Source organism: Haemorhous mexicanus, chromosome 1, assembly GCF_027477595.1.
Source record: "Haemorhous mexicanus isolate bHaeMex1 chromosome 1, bHaeMex1.pri, whole genome shotgun sequence".
NCBI classification, from domain to species: Eukaryota; Metazoa; Chordata; class Aves; order Passeriformes; family Fringillidae; genus Haemorhous; species Haemorhous mexicanus.
In genome coordinates this window covers 47,621,606-47,637,469 of record NC_082341.1, presented here as the reverse complement: position 1 = coordinate 47,637,469, position 15,864 = coordinate 47,621,606, and the positions used below count along the sequence as shown (strand labels likewise).

At 38.5% G+C, this 15,864-nt stretch overlaps 1 protein-coding gene across 6 annotated transcripts in view; it reads left to right on the top strand.

The window, feature by feature from the left end:
- Positions 1–15,864, top strand: part of ELMO1 (engulfment and cell motility 1) — a 303,565-nt gene that overhangs the window by 143,319 nt on the left and 144,382 nt on the right. For all 6 annotated transcript variants that reach the window (XM_059848786.1, XM_059848795.1, XM_059848803.1 and 3 more), the window contains one exon: positions 11,805–11,913. In XM_059848786.1, the coding sequence (XP_059704769.1) occupies positions 11,805–11,913 (109 nt within the window). Of the gene's footprint in view, positions 1–11,804; positions 11,914–15,864 lie in introns of those variants that run through there.

Here is a 15,864-nt window from a genome sequence, read left to right as displayed (position 1 = left end):
TCCCTGAAATCAAGGGATTTATAGGTAATGAACAAAGAGCATGTTTTCTGGAGAAACTATGCTGAATAGTGGTTTTGTTTATAAAAAAAAAAATTGCTTACTGTTTCTCATTAAAATTTGATAAGATCTGGACTGTGCTACTTCATACTTATGAAAATTCGGTTTAGAGAATTAGAGGTAGCCAGAGCTTCCAAATGGGTCAGACATGTTTTAAAAAGTTTGAAATGTTTGAAAGAGGACAAAAATTCTGTTGAAATAAAGCTTTCATTGGCATTGCTCAAGTTTTTCTTATTTTTTCATGTTCATGCTGCAAATACTGTCTTAAAAATTGGATTCAGTGAAGCATGTAATTAGCCACTTTTTGGAAAGGATTTTGCTGCCGGCTCAGCCCTATTTCTATAATGCAGTATTTTTGCTGCTGCATTACTGAGAATTTTTGTTGTTTTGAGCTGCCTGTTTTTATTCCTGCATGGTTCCTGTTAGGAGAGTGCCTGACTGCCTCATGTATTTCCCTCCTGAAAAAGAGTACACATCCACTAGCAGTGCCTTGCAGAGGCACTCTCAGATTCAATTGCTTGCCTAAAGCTGCTTTGGGGACTGTAAATGTGCTTTGGGAGTATGTTAGTCTATCCACCACTCTGTGGAATTCTACTTAGTGTTTATACAGCATTGCTGGCACAGTAGGAACACCTCTGAGATGATGGTGTTGTGCAACTCCTACAGCGTTGATAGTCTTTTATTGCAAAAGATACCTACGTTCTCTCTCTTCATCTCCTTGACTTGCTAGCTGGTGTACAGTAGTTTCCTGTGGGCCCTGACATGCCTGTTCCTTTTTCACTTTCCTTATTTCACATCTAACATTACCTTTCCTTCATGGCCTTTGGCTCCCAAACCTCCCATAATGCCAGTTTGCTCTACTTGTACAGTCTATTGACCTTGCTTATTTTTTTTCAGATGTATTTCTACTCCTGTATCCTAAAAAAATTCCTCCTGTGGTCAAGCTGAAGTTTCCACAAGCAATTGTTAGCTATATACTTGCATCCTGAAAAACTTTTTTGACAGGAACTCTTCTCTTTTCATTGCTGACACTAGGAAATAGTTTGGTTCCTAAGAGGAGAGACTATTTTCAACTTGTCTCTTTGCAATTCAATTGATTCCTGTGCCATGGGTTAATTCCTAAGCCCCAGATACTATCTCTGCTATGCAGTAATTAGAAATTGAGGCTGAAAATCAGAGCTGGTTTGAAACAAACTGGGAATAGCTGAAGTTTTCCCTGATAGAATGTGATGTATTAAGCAGAGACACTATCAGGAAGTCATAATGGTTTCAGTGAGTGTATTGGCAGTGTTGCATTTTAATGGGCAGGATAATTCCCTGCAGTCTAACCTGTGACTCTTAGGATGCTCCTGCTCCATGACCCTTAGTTCTTGTATTAATGAAAATAATGGATTAGCAGAAGTTAGAAGAGAATACAGTTAATAAGTAATCTCTTCCCTTTTCAATCCTTGTTCTGCCTCTCATAAGAGATTCTGCTTAGGAGTAATTTGCATAACAAATAGATTAGTTAGGTAGGAGGGATGTCTGAAACTGAGGTGCCCTCTTGGGGTCTGGCAGTGGGACTTCAAAGACCAGTAGAAAACTAATGTACTTTAGCACACTAAAGTAGGAAGAGTAAATACAACTGCAATTCTTTAAAGAACATGGGTGTGAAGGCACTGCAGCAGATGGGTAACTTCATCTTGAAAGCAAAAGGCATGAGGGTGAAAATATGGGTGTCCCATGGTGAAGGAGGAAACAGAAATAACCACACTTTCCCCCCTGTTTTATTATTTTTTTAACTACTTCCCCACAATCCACTTTTTTCATTCACCTTTTCCCCATTGTATGCTTTTTCGTGATATTGCAGTAATATGTTTTCTTTACTTGCTGTCTTCTTTCAGATAAACACAGTGTTTATACAAACTTTGAGTCAACAGAGTTTGAACCTCAGGGCTTCATTTGCCATACAAGATGACTGGAGCCTCTAGTAGAAAGATTGTTTAGTGAATGGAAAAAAACCAAACACGTTCTCTTTGACTGTGTGGTGTCATTAGCAATCATTTGTTTTTTTTAAAAAGTGTCCTATTGAATTAGTTTCTTGTTGAGTTATCTTTTTTTTCTCTTTAAATAATTGTCTGGTGCTATCAGTGACTGATATACACTGGATTTTCTTCATGTTGCACTTAAATAATCAATCACTATAGCGGTTTGGCTTTTAAAAGGTGATGACATAGTATATGGAATGCATTGATGGAAGTAATGTTGAATTTCTGCAAGAAATTTTAAAAATTTCCACAGGAAATAATTGGCAGCTTCCCAAGATCCATAATTATAGGATGGCTAGAGTGTATAATTAAATTTAACAAAGAAAATGATTGGAATAAAGCTTTGTGACAGATAATTTTTTTGTTCTTTTGTAGCAGACAAGTCATATGTTCCCCCACTTTCAATTTATTCCTTTCCAAAACTATTTCAGCTTCACATTCTACTAATTTTAAAAATAAAATTATAAGTTACCATTGAAGGCAGGCTTTATTCAATACAGACATATTGAAATCTTTCTTACTGGTAACTTGTAGCAGTGTGCCTTTTAATTTTTCTGAGTGTAAAGAGTCTGTGGAAAAAACATTTCTCATTCTAACGAATTTCATGACTGACAAATTGGTGGTTTGTCTATATTTTTCCTCTGTGTTTCTGACCAGCTGTATTCCAGCAGGACTCACTGCTGCTTTGGGGTCAGATTCTGCCTTGAGAGGACACATATTGTGTCTCATCATTTTGTTTAAGCACAAGGGATTGATGCTTCAGGCAGAAAATACAAATAAAATTAGCAGCTATGGGTCCGAACATTGGCTGGTCACCTGTTTTGGGTTTTGTCCAGGTGGCTGCCTAAGTTTATGTCCAGTTCTTTGCCCTTTATTAGATTAGTAGGCTCTTCATCTGTAGGAAAAATATCATTTTACTCTAGCCTGAAATTCAAGTCTCATCTGCAGAAGAAATAGTTTATCCCTTTTCCTACTGATTATCTATTTTGTTCAAATATTTGTTTGATATTGCATGTAAGATTTTCCATATAAAAGATCATTGCTGGGGTGGGAAGGCAATGTTGAAATCCATGCTGAAAATTGGATCCATTTTATAATGGATCCAATGCTTCTAAATTTTTGAGAGTGGTGTGTAAAGTACTTAGTTTTAAAGATAACAAGTTTTAAAAGTTATTACAATTTTCCAGGTAAAAAAAACCCCAACACGTGGACTTTGGTTGCACCAAGGATTACTTTGATTACCTGAAAATTAGAAGCTGACTCAGTTTATGGTCAGCACTAAAAAATCCCCCTTCCCCTGAGTTTGCTGAGCTGGTAATTTGGTTACTCACACAGTTGTAATGCAGGGACACTTCTTCCCCAGCAGCTACATTTGGGGAGGCTGAGGAGGGAGCTCTTTTGCATTTGAAGCTTTCAGAAGTCAGAGAGGAGGAGCAGGTGCTGTTTGCAAGTGCCAGTGATGCAGGCAGGAAGATTGCTGGCATCCTGCAGAGACCTTTCAAAACCCAAATGGGTTGAGTCACAGTCAGACTGTCTGCCGTATACTTTCTAGCCCATGCAGTTGTTGTACAGGAGGCTGCCTACACATCCTTCCGTCAATTCAAAAGTCTCCTCGTGCCTACTCACTCTCTCCTGATCAGATATGAGGAGTCCAACATATAATTTCAGCATTTTGCTGAAATAAAATTGAGCTTGATTTCTGCCATGCTTTCCTCCCCTCCCAAAAATGGTAGGAAAAGAGATGTAACTTTTTTTTTTTCCTGTAGAAGGTAGAGAGAAAAGTGAGGTTTTTTTACATGAGTCTTCCTGGTGAGTCTCATGAATGAATGCAAAGAGACCTAATTGCCTAAGCCAGGTCCCAGATTATTAATGTATTCTTGTCTTTTCTCAGCCAAGTTTTCCATTCCATCTGTCTTTCTGCCTGTGTTTTGTTTCTTCCCAAACATCACACAATATTTCTCTTTTACATGGCAATTCTGAAGGCCTCCATCACTGAGGGGGATTGAAACAGGTCCCTCTGCAGTTAAAGATGCAAATTCCTGGAGTGGCTGATTGCAGCATAAACACAACACTAGCACTGAGGAGGAGAATTCTAAGGGAGTTATAGCACTCTCTGCACAGCCTTGTGTGGAATGTACAGTGGGATACATGTGGCATCGTACAGTCCTCTGTGAGTTCAGATCACTTTCCACCATTCATAGCACTCCTAAACTTTCCCAGGTTTATGGCACCTGTTGTCTAAATGATGTCCTAATCCAAAGGGACCAGAAATTGTTGCAAGCCTAGCAACTGTCCTCAAAAGGTTTTGAATCACACCAAGATTGCAGCAGTAGCATACAAAGATTGGGCTAGTTTTTGTGCAGCCACAGTCCCTCCACCTGCAAAGCTGAGATGTGTATGCATGAGGAGGGAAAACTAACTCTTGATTGTCACGGATTTTCTCATTTACCCCATGTCCAGAGCATTTGTGATGTAACTCTGGCTGCCAGGCTCATTGATGTTCTATAAAAGTTGATGTTTTTCTCAAATATAGCCCTACCACAATAACATTAGGGCACGCATAGGGCCTGTTTTACATTATGAAAGAAAAAAAAAATTTCAAAAACTTGCTATATTCTGCAGATACTGCAGGTTTCTGCCTTCCATCTACACCATCGGTGAGCCAGGAGAGAACTTCAGGAAAAGCCTTCAGGAAAATTGCCTGCTTACATTTGTGGGGGGCATGGAGGGAGAGGAACACCTGACTGGTAGTTTCCAAACTGGACCAGTTCAATGCCCTCTCACATACCTGTAACTTGCAAAGTGAAGAGCACATTCTGGTGCTGCTTCTGAGGATGACAGGGCAATGGAGACTTCTCGTCTTGGGCCCTACTGCCAGGCTTTATGATTATTTGGTTGGTTCTTCATAGAGAGAAGAAGGTTCTTCTGCAAAGAAAGGAGGAAGATACAAGAACAAACTACTGCATATTTATCTTTACATGGAAAATAAAAATTGCAGTCATGCTTTATAAGCTAAGGTGTTTGTGTGAGAACGAAAATTTATTGCTAGGTGAGCACCTGCAGAACCGTGCATATTTAGCATGAGATAGTTTGGCACTACATTTGTTTGAAAATTATAACTTCATCATAATTTTCTAGAAAAAAACCCAACTTTTGGAACTGTTAAACCATCTCATATCAGTGGCTCCTTTCTTATTTTTCAATATCTGTAGAAGGCCTCAACTTTTCTTCCAGATCTTTGTTTAAATTGTGATTCTAGTGTCTTCCAGAGACAGACAGAAATAACTGTTGCTTTATTTTAGCTTTGCCATGAGAAATTTCTATAATGACTCAGGAATGCCAAGGAAGAGAGAGATAAGAGAGAGAGAGGAAGCATTGGAAATTAAAACTACAGCATCAGTGGGGACAATGCAGAGTGAGGGATGTTGGAAGAAGACTGATGCTGAAGCAAATGACAAGCTACCTTAGGAAGAAAGCAAAGATGGTGATGAGGATGAATGGAAATTGAGTCTGTCTGCAGTAGTCTCTTACCCTTCTCAGGAAGCATATCTTAAAGATTTGCTTCTTAGGCTTACCTAAAGCACCTAACTGAAGAGGGAATGGTGAAGCCTACCATATGTGATAAGGAGGCTAACGGGGGAAAAGAAAAGCAGTGTCAAGAAAAGGAAGAGAATCCCTGCAATTTCTGTATATTTAAATGCTGCTTGACCTTTCATTTTGGGTCTAAGGAGGTTTTTATGATCTCTACTGAATAGCTCTCTGAACCTCTTGATATTAACCTGCAACAGACTGCTAAAAAGCTTGTTCTCTATTAAGACAGGATCATTTTACAAAATTGGTCTGTAGAAATGCTCCTTTTTAATAGTGCAGCAATATTCATTGAATTGCCTGTTCTGGGACTTATTAGAAGTATTAATGCAGCTACAGTGGATCTTGTCTTTCTTTCAGTTCTGTATTTATTTCCTAATCACAATGAATCTCTATTTCATTGCCGAGCTCTGATTTTGGCTCGGGAATCTGAGAATTACATCTGCAGTTGCCATGGGCAATATGCTTTGAGACAATTTCATCTTTAATGTGAAGGATTAAGGGACTGGCTAAGTCGATATTTCTTCCCAGTGAAGGAGCAATGTTTCTGTCTGGTGGTTTCAGCCTCCTAGATTTTGATGATGAAGCTTTTGAAGATACCTGTCTTCCAAATTTTGCCTTTTGTCAGTCATTAACTCTTAAATGCAGGTATAAGCTTCACTACTGAAGCTGATGCAGACTTAAAAACCCATAGTAGTCAAGTGTGGAAAATCCTTCACATAGTCCACTGCCTTCTGAGGGTCTATTTTGGGATCCTGAGGTAGTGACAGACTCAATGAATAATTCAATGGAAAATCATAAAGGCACACTGCCATAAATTTAGAAAATCTTTTTGATTTTGAGGTTGATGTCTTGTAAGGAGTTTTTTTGCTACCGGGAAATTTGCATTATTTCCCTGTGATCTTGGCATGATACTTAAATTTATTTTATTTTAAATTAAAAAATTATTTTTAATATTTTTATTTACTAATTTTGTGTATTTACATTTTATATATTATTTTCTTTATTATAAGTTTGGGGGTTTTAAAATTAGATTTAAAACCAAATTTTTATTTTATGGCCAGGCCCCTGGTAGGTATCTTGTTAAACCTCAGACAGTTTTTCTCATCCCATCCATCCAGTCTGTCATGGTCATTCTTCTTACCCTCCAGTTGATCAGCATTCCCATCCACCTTGGCATCATCTGTGAACTGACTGAAGGAACTGACTGAAGGGGCACTTGGTCCCCTCACCCAAATCATTGACAGAGGTGTTAAACAGGACTAGGCTCAATACTGATCCCGGGGGTGCGCCACTTGTGACTGGACACCAGCTGGATTTAGTTCCATAGATAGATGGAACTATATAGAATATAATTTAAAATTATAATAATAACTGTACAGAACTGTATTCTACTACTAATACTGTCAAAATTTTCATACCTTAACAGGCTAAAGACTTGCATCTTTAGAACTCTCGAGAATATGGATAACACTGATTTCCTAAAAATTTCACCTCCTTACAATTTTAAAAAACATTTTTCAACCTCTTCCTCTCTCTTCTCTGCTAGTCAATTAATCTCATTCATTTTCTTCTCATTTTATGATTCTCTCACTCAATTTATCTTTTTTTCCCTTCCATTTTCTGAGCTGCTGTTGTTTTATTTATTGTTTTGTTTATTTTTACAAAGAACATCACTAAGGCATTTCCTGTCTGCCTTTCTTGGTAATTTTCTTTTGTTTTTCCATTGAGGTTTTTGTCTGGACTTTTTTGCTCTTCCCTAAAGAAAAAATATACATTGCTGTTGAATACTACACATTATAGTGTATTTTTTTTCTGCCTCATAGTAATGGGCATTATTGATCAAAGACACAAGAGGAAGAGAAGAGGATCTGCAGAATTTAATACTCCTGTGCTGCGAGCTCATTTTGGTTTTTAACTGTATAACCTCTAGTGTATTATAAGCTGTATTTCCATGTTTGACCTACCCAATTCTGTAACTTCACAAGGACTGAAGACAGAAAAAACTGGCAGAAGTAGATTTGTAGTATCAGAATGAAGGGTAGCCAAATAGATTTGTAGCATTGCAATAAAGGGCAAACCAGTGTCAAGATAGTACTGAAGTAAGATGGGATGTGAGCCAGCAATGTGCCCAGGTGGCCAAAAGGGCCCATAAAATCCTTGGATCAGCAATACTGTGGCCAGGACAGTGATTGTCCCCATGCACTCAGCACTGGTGAGGCCACACCTTGAATCCTGTGTTCAGTTTTGAGCCTTTCACTGCAAGAAGGACATTGAGGTGCTGGAGTTTGTCAAGACAAGGGCAACAGAGCTGGGCAAGGGTCTGGAGCACAATAAGGAGCAGCTGAGGGAGCTGGGGGTGTTCAGCCTGGAGAAAAGGAGGCACAGGAGAGACTCTTATCACTCTCTACAACTCCCTGAAAGGAGGTTCTTGTAGCAAGGTAGGAGTTGTTCTCTCCCAAGGAAGAAACAACAAGACAAGAGGAAATGACCTTAAGTTGTGCTAGTGGAGGTTTAGGCTGGACACCAGGAAAAATTTCTTCATGGGAAAGGCTGTCAACGACTGGAACAGCCGGCTCTGGGGAGTGGGGAGTGGTTGAGTCACCATTTCTGGTGGTATTTAAAGGACATGTACATGTAGGCACTTGGAGACATGGTTTAGTTAGTGCTGGACCCAGCAATGCTGGGTTAATGGTTGGATGATCTTAAATATATTTTCCAGCCTAAATGGTTCTGTGATTCTGTGGTGCCAGGAATTCTACTGCAATGTCCACGGTCTCCACTTTTGAATATTTGTTTTCCCCAAGCAAAATTTAACCACTGTAGCTGTTGATTGCGAATGTCTGGTGGATCTGCAACTCACTGTGGATTTTTGATGGTGAGGTGGAGGAAGATAACAGGGTGGAGCACTTAATGAGCATTAATGATAGACCTCCATTTAAAGGAAGGTTGTGTGGGCTTGAAGCTTCCTCACTACTTTCCTTCCAGTGGTAAAATAACTGTTGTGATAAAAACGTGACTCAAGCCAGGAGTGTGCTCTATAGATAGAACAAAGTATTTTCTGTCTTGAGCTGTGTGTTATATTTCTTTCCCTGGTATTGTTTTCACCAGTTTATGAAGGGAACGTGTCCATTCCCTGCTTATTTCTCCTCCGTAACCACAGTGATAAAGGAAATAACATTAAAACCATGTCCTTATCAGCTCTATTTATAGCATTTTACTTTGGAACAGGATATGAGTCGTGAAGTCGTGAAAAGAGTATTACAAATATAATAATGAATGTTGTAAATCTGTTGCCAAGACTAGGAATGATTTCTCTTTGGATATTTATAAGAACCTATTTTTTTTCTTTCCCTTTTTACTGTTGCTGTTTCCTGCAGAAGATCCATATCTGTCAAATTTGCCTGCAGATATTTAGATGCAGTAAAGGGCCGTCCATCTTACTTTCTTAAAGAAATGTGGTGTGGCAGCACTGCTTTATTTTGTACAGCAAATTCTAAAAAAACTTATGCTTGTAGAGAGTGTGTCTGAGGATCATTTTAAGACTGCTTTACATATTGATTACTCAAATTGCCATTTAATTTGCTGTATAGCAATACACAGTGCCTTAACTATTTCTCTGGCATTCTTATTGATTGCTGTAATTCTGTCTTACATTATATGCATATATGGTGTCACCATGAAATATTTATGTGCTCATGAAATGTTAATATGTCGGGTTAATGTGAGACTCAACAAAGTGCATTTGCCAGAAGCGAGCAGAAATACATCCCCATGCTTCCCTCTCCCTCCCCCTTGCCCTTTCAATTTCCCTCTCCATTGATTTTATTACCAGTGTTTCTCTGCTGTATCTAAATCTGCGTTGAAGCAGCCCCCTGCTCCAGTATGCAGATTTTATGTTTTATTATGTGAGAGATAAAACAGGGTAATAAAAAGAATGAGGGAAGTGATCTTAGAGAGGTATTGAGACGCATAGCTTTCCATTGTGCGGGTGCTACTCTATCATTGCTTCTGCTTTTGGGTGTAGAACTGTAGCTCTATCCTCCATGAGAGAGAGTGAAGCAGGATGACTCATCCAAAATATAAAGTCATATTCACATGTTTCTTGAACAGTGGCTGCAGCAACGTAAAACAAAAATAGCAGGGGTGTTTCTCTGATTTACTGTTACCCAGAGATGACATGGAGCAGTTACATGGCATTTAAACCAAAACTTCTAGAAGGAAAATTCCTCTTACCAGACTCTGAAACATGACACAGTACTATTGGAAAAGGCCAGTAAAGGTTTGTGGTGATAAAGTATATATCATATCCCTAATGACTTTAAGCTTCTGTGGGAAGTGTAAGCAATCAAAGGAAATATCAGCAGCACTGGAAAACAAACCCGAGAGATCATGTTTTCTTGTAACACAGGGAGCATCCATCCTTTTACACCCCTGGGTGATGGGTTGGTTGCCCTTTGTACTGTAGGACTAAAACAGATGCTTTTTGAAGGGACCTTGGCATACTGTGTGAAGCACATAACTTTCCTACTTGCTTTAGGGTTTTCACTCTTTTCCCACATGTAACTGTTTCACAAGAAAGAAGGACTAAAAGCAGGTCTCCATCTAGACCTAAACAGTCAAAACCAAGATCTGAGGAGTGAGGGAAAGTTTTTAGTGCCATCCAGCATTGAACTGCTTCTCCCCTCCACCCTTCCTCCTATTTTTGGGTGGAATTCCAGCCTTGAAGCCCTTTGCAAGCCTTTCTTTGCTGAAAAAATGGAAAGATTTAAAACAAACTAATAAAAAACCACAAACAGCACAAAAAGTCAAACAAAAACCATGATGGAGATGGGGGCTAACAAGACAGGAGGAATGCAAGGCAGAGAGCGATGTCTAAATACCTGTTTGTGAGAAAAATTGTGAGATCTGGGATACTCTGGTGCTTGGCAAAATATTTAACCTTTGAAATTAATTTTCTTCTTCTGTCCCTCATCCCTAGGCTATGCAGCAGCTGTTTAGGATGAGGTTTTTCTTTTTGTAAAGTGGCAAAGTTTGTTCTGTGAAGACAATTTTTACTTCAAATTTGTTTTGACAATTTAATTTTTTTTTCCCAGACCCTATTCTGCTCTTTTTTTTCAGGCTCACTGCTTCAGTGAAATATATAGTATTTTTATCACTTTTCATTTCTTATTTAGTTGTAGTACCAAGGAAAACTTTATCTCCACTGTGTCAGATATGGCAGAACTTAATGGGTATATAAATGTAGGAGTTATTTTCTTCCATTTATTTTACAGTGTTGCTCAATAGAGAATGCAAAGACTCTCCTTCAGTCATTTTTGCACCATTCATGGGCTTGATACTAGAGTGATTGTTCTCTGAAATGTTTTGAACATAAGCAGAAATTCTTCCCATAATACAGACATTTTCTTCCTTTGTGTGATGTTTGATTTTATCACTTGAGACTACTTTGAAGACTGAATACAATGATGAAAATTCTGTCCCAGTTTGGTTTTATAGATCCTTCTAGGTGTGTTCATGCCTATTAATAATTTACCTAATTTCCTTAACCAGCCTATTTTAAATGAAATTATTTCTTTCTCTTTGGCTTCTACTTCAGTTTCTCCAAGTCAGTGTGGTGCAGAACAGCAACATTGCATAGCAAGGGCAAAACTTCCCAATTGGTCGTGGGGCAGCACTGTTTATATGTTGCTTACTGCCTCAGACATAGAATCAGAATGGTTTGGAAGGGACCTCAGAAATCATCTAGTTCCAACCTCAGAGCAGGGAGACCTTCCACTTGACCAGGTTACACAAAGCCCCATCCAGCTCCACCTTGAACACTTCTAGAGATGGAGCATCCACAGCTTTTCCAAGCAACCTGTTCCAGTGCCTCACCACCCTCACAATAAAAAATTTCTTCCTAATATCTCATCTAAACCTACTCTCTTTCAGTTTGAAGCCATGACATAAATGGCATTTGTCATTTGGCTGTGGGGAAGACTAAGGTTTATGAAAATACATTTTCCTGAATTCCCCATACAGTTTCTTAGACTAAGTCTGATATGTCCTGTAAATGTTGGATGTGGAGAACAGTGTTGCAGCTCATGGGTTCTTCAAACTGATTGTTTTCCATTTTGATTCCACCTTCAGATTGTCCTGGAGAACAGCAGTCGAGAAGACAAGCATGAGTGCCCATTTGGCCGAAGCAGCATTGAGCTGACAAAGATGCTGTGTGAAATTCTGAAAGTAGGAGAGCTACGTAAGTTGATATGTTTGACCTCTAAGAACTGTGGAGTGAGTTCAGTGAGACCTGAGTTTTTTCAATGCAAGGATTTTCTTCCAAGAAGCGTTTCTTGATATAGTTACACGTAGAACACTGGCACTCGCAATGACTACATCTGTTTTCTCTCTCTCACTAGTTTGTGGCATCAGAGGTATGAGGGTGGAACAGGGGAAATGGGCACCTATTTTTTGGCTCTCTTCTATAAGAAGCGGGATGGTTGCATAATTTCTAGAGGAGTCAGTTAATTTCCCATTGGGTGATTTGGTGTAGGAGACTTTGTGGTTGTTACATTCCATGACCTTGTCCATAGGTTGGTTTTATAATAAGTACCATGGTCATTCTTTGTGGGATTGCTAACCTAAACTGACACAGCCTATTTTTTCGTAGCTATCTGAAGGTGTATCTAAATATCAGATGATAGGCATAAAATTTACTCTGAAAGTGTGATATGAAATATTGTATTTTAATGCAGAGTAAACAAGCTGTCTTGGGCTTCAATTACAGCCCCTTGCCAAATTGTTAGATACTATCAAACAGAAGAGCATGTCTCTATCTTCATTAGTCTAGAGTGTTGGTGCTTATTGATATGTCTAAATTTCAGTTACCCATCAATAATATTTTGGATCCAGCTGCAGTCTGTTTTGGCAAGCTCTACCAACAAGTTTCATTTTCTCCTTGCAGAAGCAGGGGGCAAAACAGAGATGCTTTTCTTCCCTCAGAGACATCTTCCTTTTGAATTTTTTTCCCTACTAAAGATCTTTTTTTTTTTTTTCTTTACAACCATGTCCATGAAATGTAATGAGAGAAGAGCAATGTAAAAGGCAGCAAGAGAGCCCATAGGTATCGTCGTTCCTACTAGCCCTGATGCCAACAGGCATCAAAAGTTGTTTTAAAAGTATGATTTGGCTGATACACTTGAAGCTTTTAAATGTAATGTTTTGATAGAATTTATTGACCAAAAAAACCCCACAACTGTCTCTGTGCAATGGGCCAGGATAAAACCTGTGCATTTTTTGCCGCTTCCAAATTGATATTTGTGTTTGACAGACCCAGACGAATTAGACTATATTGGCTTTTGAATACCATCCTAAGTAAACCAGAGTTATTAAGGACCACATTCACTATGTCTATAAATAAAGAGTTTAGCAACTATTTTAGCTGTTTGGCAATGATAGTGTGTTGTATAAGGTTCAGACTGTAGCAGACACGACTCTTTAAATAACCTTACTGCTGCAGTTGAGGTGTCTAATGCCAAATCACGCATGACAGATCTGTCTGATTTTTTTCTGCTGGTAAATGTAGGAGGGACATATGATCTCAATAAAGCTGTAAGCCTACTTGAAATAAGTGCTAAAGATCAATTTTATTTTTACAAATGCACAGAAGAATATCTAAAATCCAAAGAATAGCTTTGTACATGGTATTTTAATGCATGCCCCATCACTCCATGGGACTTTCACTGGAATTTGTTGCTAAAAAAGATGATTGATCTTGAGGTTAGCCAGGTGTCTCAGATTTCCTCCTTGCAGTGTGATGTCATTCAATAAACTTATTTTTTTGCCATAGACAGGTTTGTCATCTATATATGCAGTGGGCTGTATGTTGATGATTTCCTATGTATGATACTGTTTGTCCTGATTTCTTCTAACTTCTGCAGATAGATCCTTTCATGTTTTAATTTTTTCCTTATCTTTTTTTTTTTTAAAGTGGGGACCATGATTAAACTAAGGGGATTTGGGGTAGGAGCTCGGTTACCATATCTAGAAAATACCTTAGTTTTAAAAACAAAAGGGATTGTGATACTTTAAAATCTGGGGGTTTTTTTTGATTGTGGGATGGTTGGTTGTTTTTTGTTGTTTTTGTTTTGGACAGGGCATGTTTGTAGGTTTTGGGTTGTTTTGGTTTTGGTTTTTTTTTTTTGGTTAGAGTAGTTCTGTGGTTTGGAAGTGTGGGGTTACAAAGAAAACTAACAGGTTCCCTGAGGATAGCTCTGGCTAAGGGATGTTACCTGCTAATGTTCTGAAGTCACTTGTTTCAGTGTTGCTGAGGCTGCAGGTCTCTGGCATGCTTGGTGTGCTGAAGTGCAGCAAGCTCCCGTGGCGGTCATTGATAGGTGTGGGGTGCTGTAAATGTTATGGTGCAAAGGAAAATCATTCTGGTGCTTCTGTTGATAGAAACCAGATGTAGCATGACTGACTTCTGTAAAGTCGTGCTGATCTACACCCACAGAACATCTGTCTCTGGATGCAGCAGTAGGTCTGTCGTGGCCTTTTATTCACAGAGGACAGAGCTAAGGTTACTTCTAACTCATCTTGACAATTCACCTGTTCACCAGTGTGCTTCCTTAATGGTTTTGTTTATGTGGAACTCTAATTGTCATTTGAAAAGGCTGTAATAAAATACACCATTAAAATAATGTGCAGAAAATAGATTTCCTGAAAATGGCTGTCATGGCTGCACATCTAAATGACCTGTGATCAGCAGGATATTTTGATAAGAAATGCAAACTAGAACTGACAGCCCAGAAGAATGTACGTTAAGGTTTATGCTTCACTTGATATTATATACTGTATTGCTGAATAAGATTGGACATCTTAAAAACCAGTAGTTATAATTCAGGCAAAGATGTCCCCATGAGTTTTTCTATGGTAGGTTTCAAAATATGTATTTAAGGTGGCCCATGTTTCTCCAGATACTCAAAACTCACTATTATTGAACTGCAATGTAGAACTTTCTTTCCTAACAGTTTCTGAATTGTATAATTTAAAAGCCACAATAAATGACCTTTTGCTTGTGAAATATTTAGCAGTAGAGACTTTATTTTAAAGTGCAGAGTAGATAAAAGCTGCTAGATTGTCCATTATTTATGAAGAACACTTTAATGCTGATTATATTCCCCTTGCTCTACTGTATTAAATACCTTTGGGCAACAAGAAGACATTTTGCTATTTCTTTTTGGTCCTCTCAAGCACACATTCATCCCAGAAAAGACTAAAAGACTGTATTAAAGGCATGCTATCCTACTTTTGTATATACACAAATCCAAGTTCTGGACTTCTTAATTCTTTGACTTTGATTCCAAAATGTCCATGACTCGAAAATTCATCTCTTTTTCAGCCAAGCATAAAAGTGTATGTTTAGATCCTGTGTAAATAGAGAAAGCTCAAGTGTAAGCTGTGAGTTGAGCATATGGTAACTGCTTTACAGAGGTGGACTTGCAGAGTAGAGGAGGTAAAACTTCAGAGGAAGGTTGGTGTAGTGTTTTGGTAACATGGAAGCTAGAATGCAACATATCCATAAGCCTCTTCACTAAAACTTCTGATTCAGGAAAGAGTGGGATATTTAACCATAAATCTTTTAATTTTGTGCTACTGTTGCTGTTAAAAAGGCATTGAACAGAATGTCTTCAATGAGTACTTGCCCAGGCACTCATCTTGGCAAACACTGTAGTAATTCTGATTTCTGCAGTAATAGCATTCTTTGTATATCCTGTTGAACAAGAGGATTTTCTTTTTGTCCTCTGTGTCTTGAAGATGACATCAGACAGGAGCACTGTGACCCAGTGGTCAGTCTTCCTCTTCCTTCAGTTAGGTACTTAGACACTCCTTATTCCTAGTTCACTGACAGGTTTACAAAGAGGAGAAAAGGGGAGGCCATTCGTAGCTCCTCCTAAGTAGCTATGAAAGCTGAGGTAACCTCCACCTTCCCTCTTATTCAAGTTTTAGTACATGTCATATATGCTCAGAGGAGGAATACCCATGAACAGACTTCTGGGTTTGCAGAGAGAGAGTAACATTGCAGATAAATGTAAAAATTAACAATGATATCCAGAAAACCTTTGACATTCCAGAACAGGAGTTAGTATATTTAATGGGAGATTAGGAGTTCATTAAACCTAGTATTTGTCATGAGTGAGAAGCTCACCAT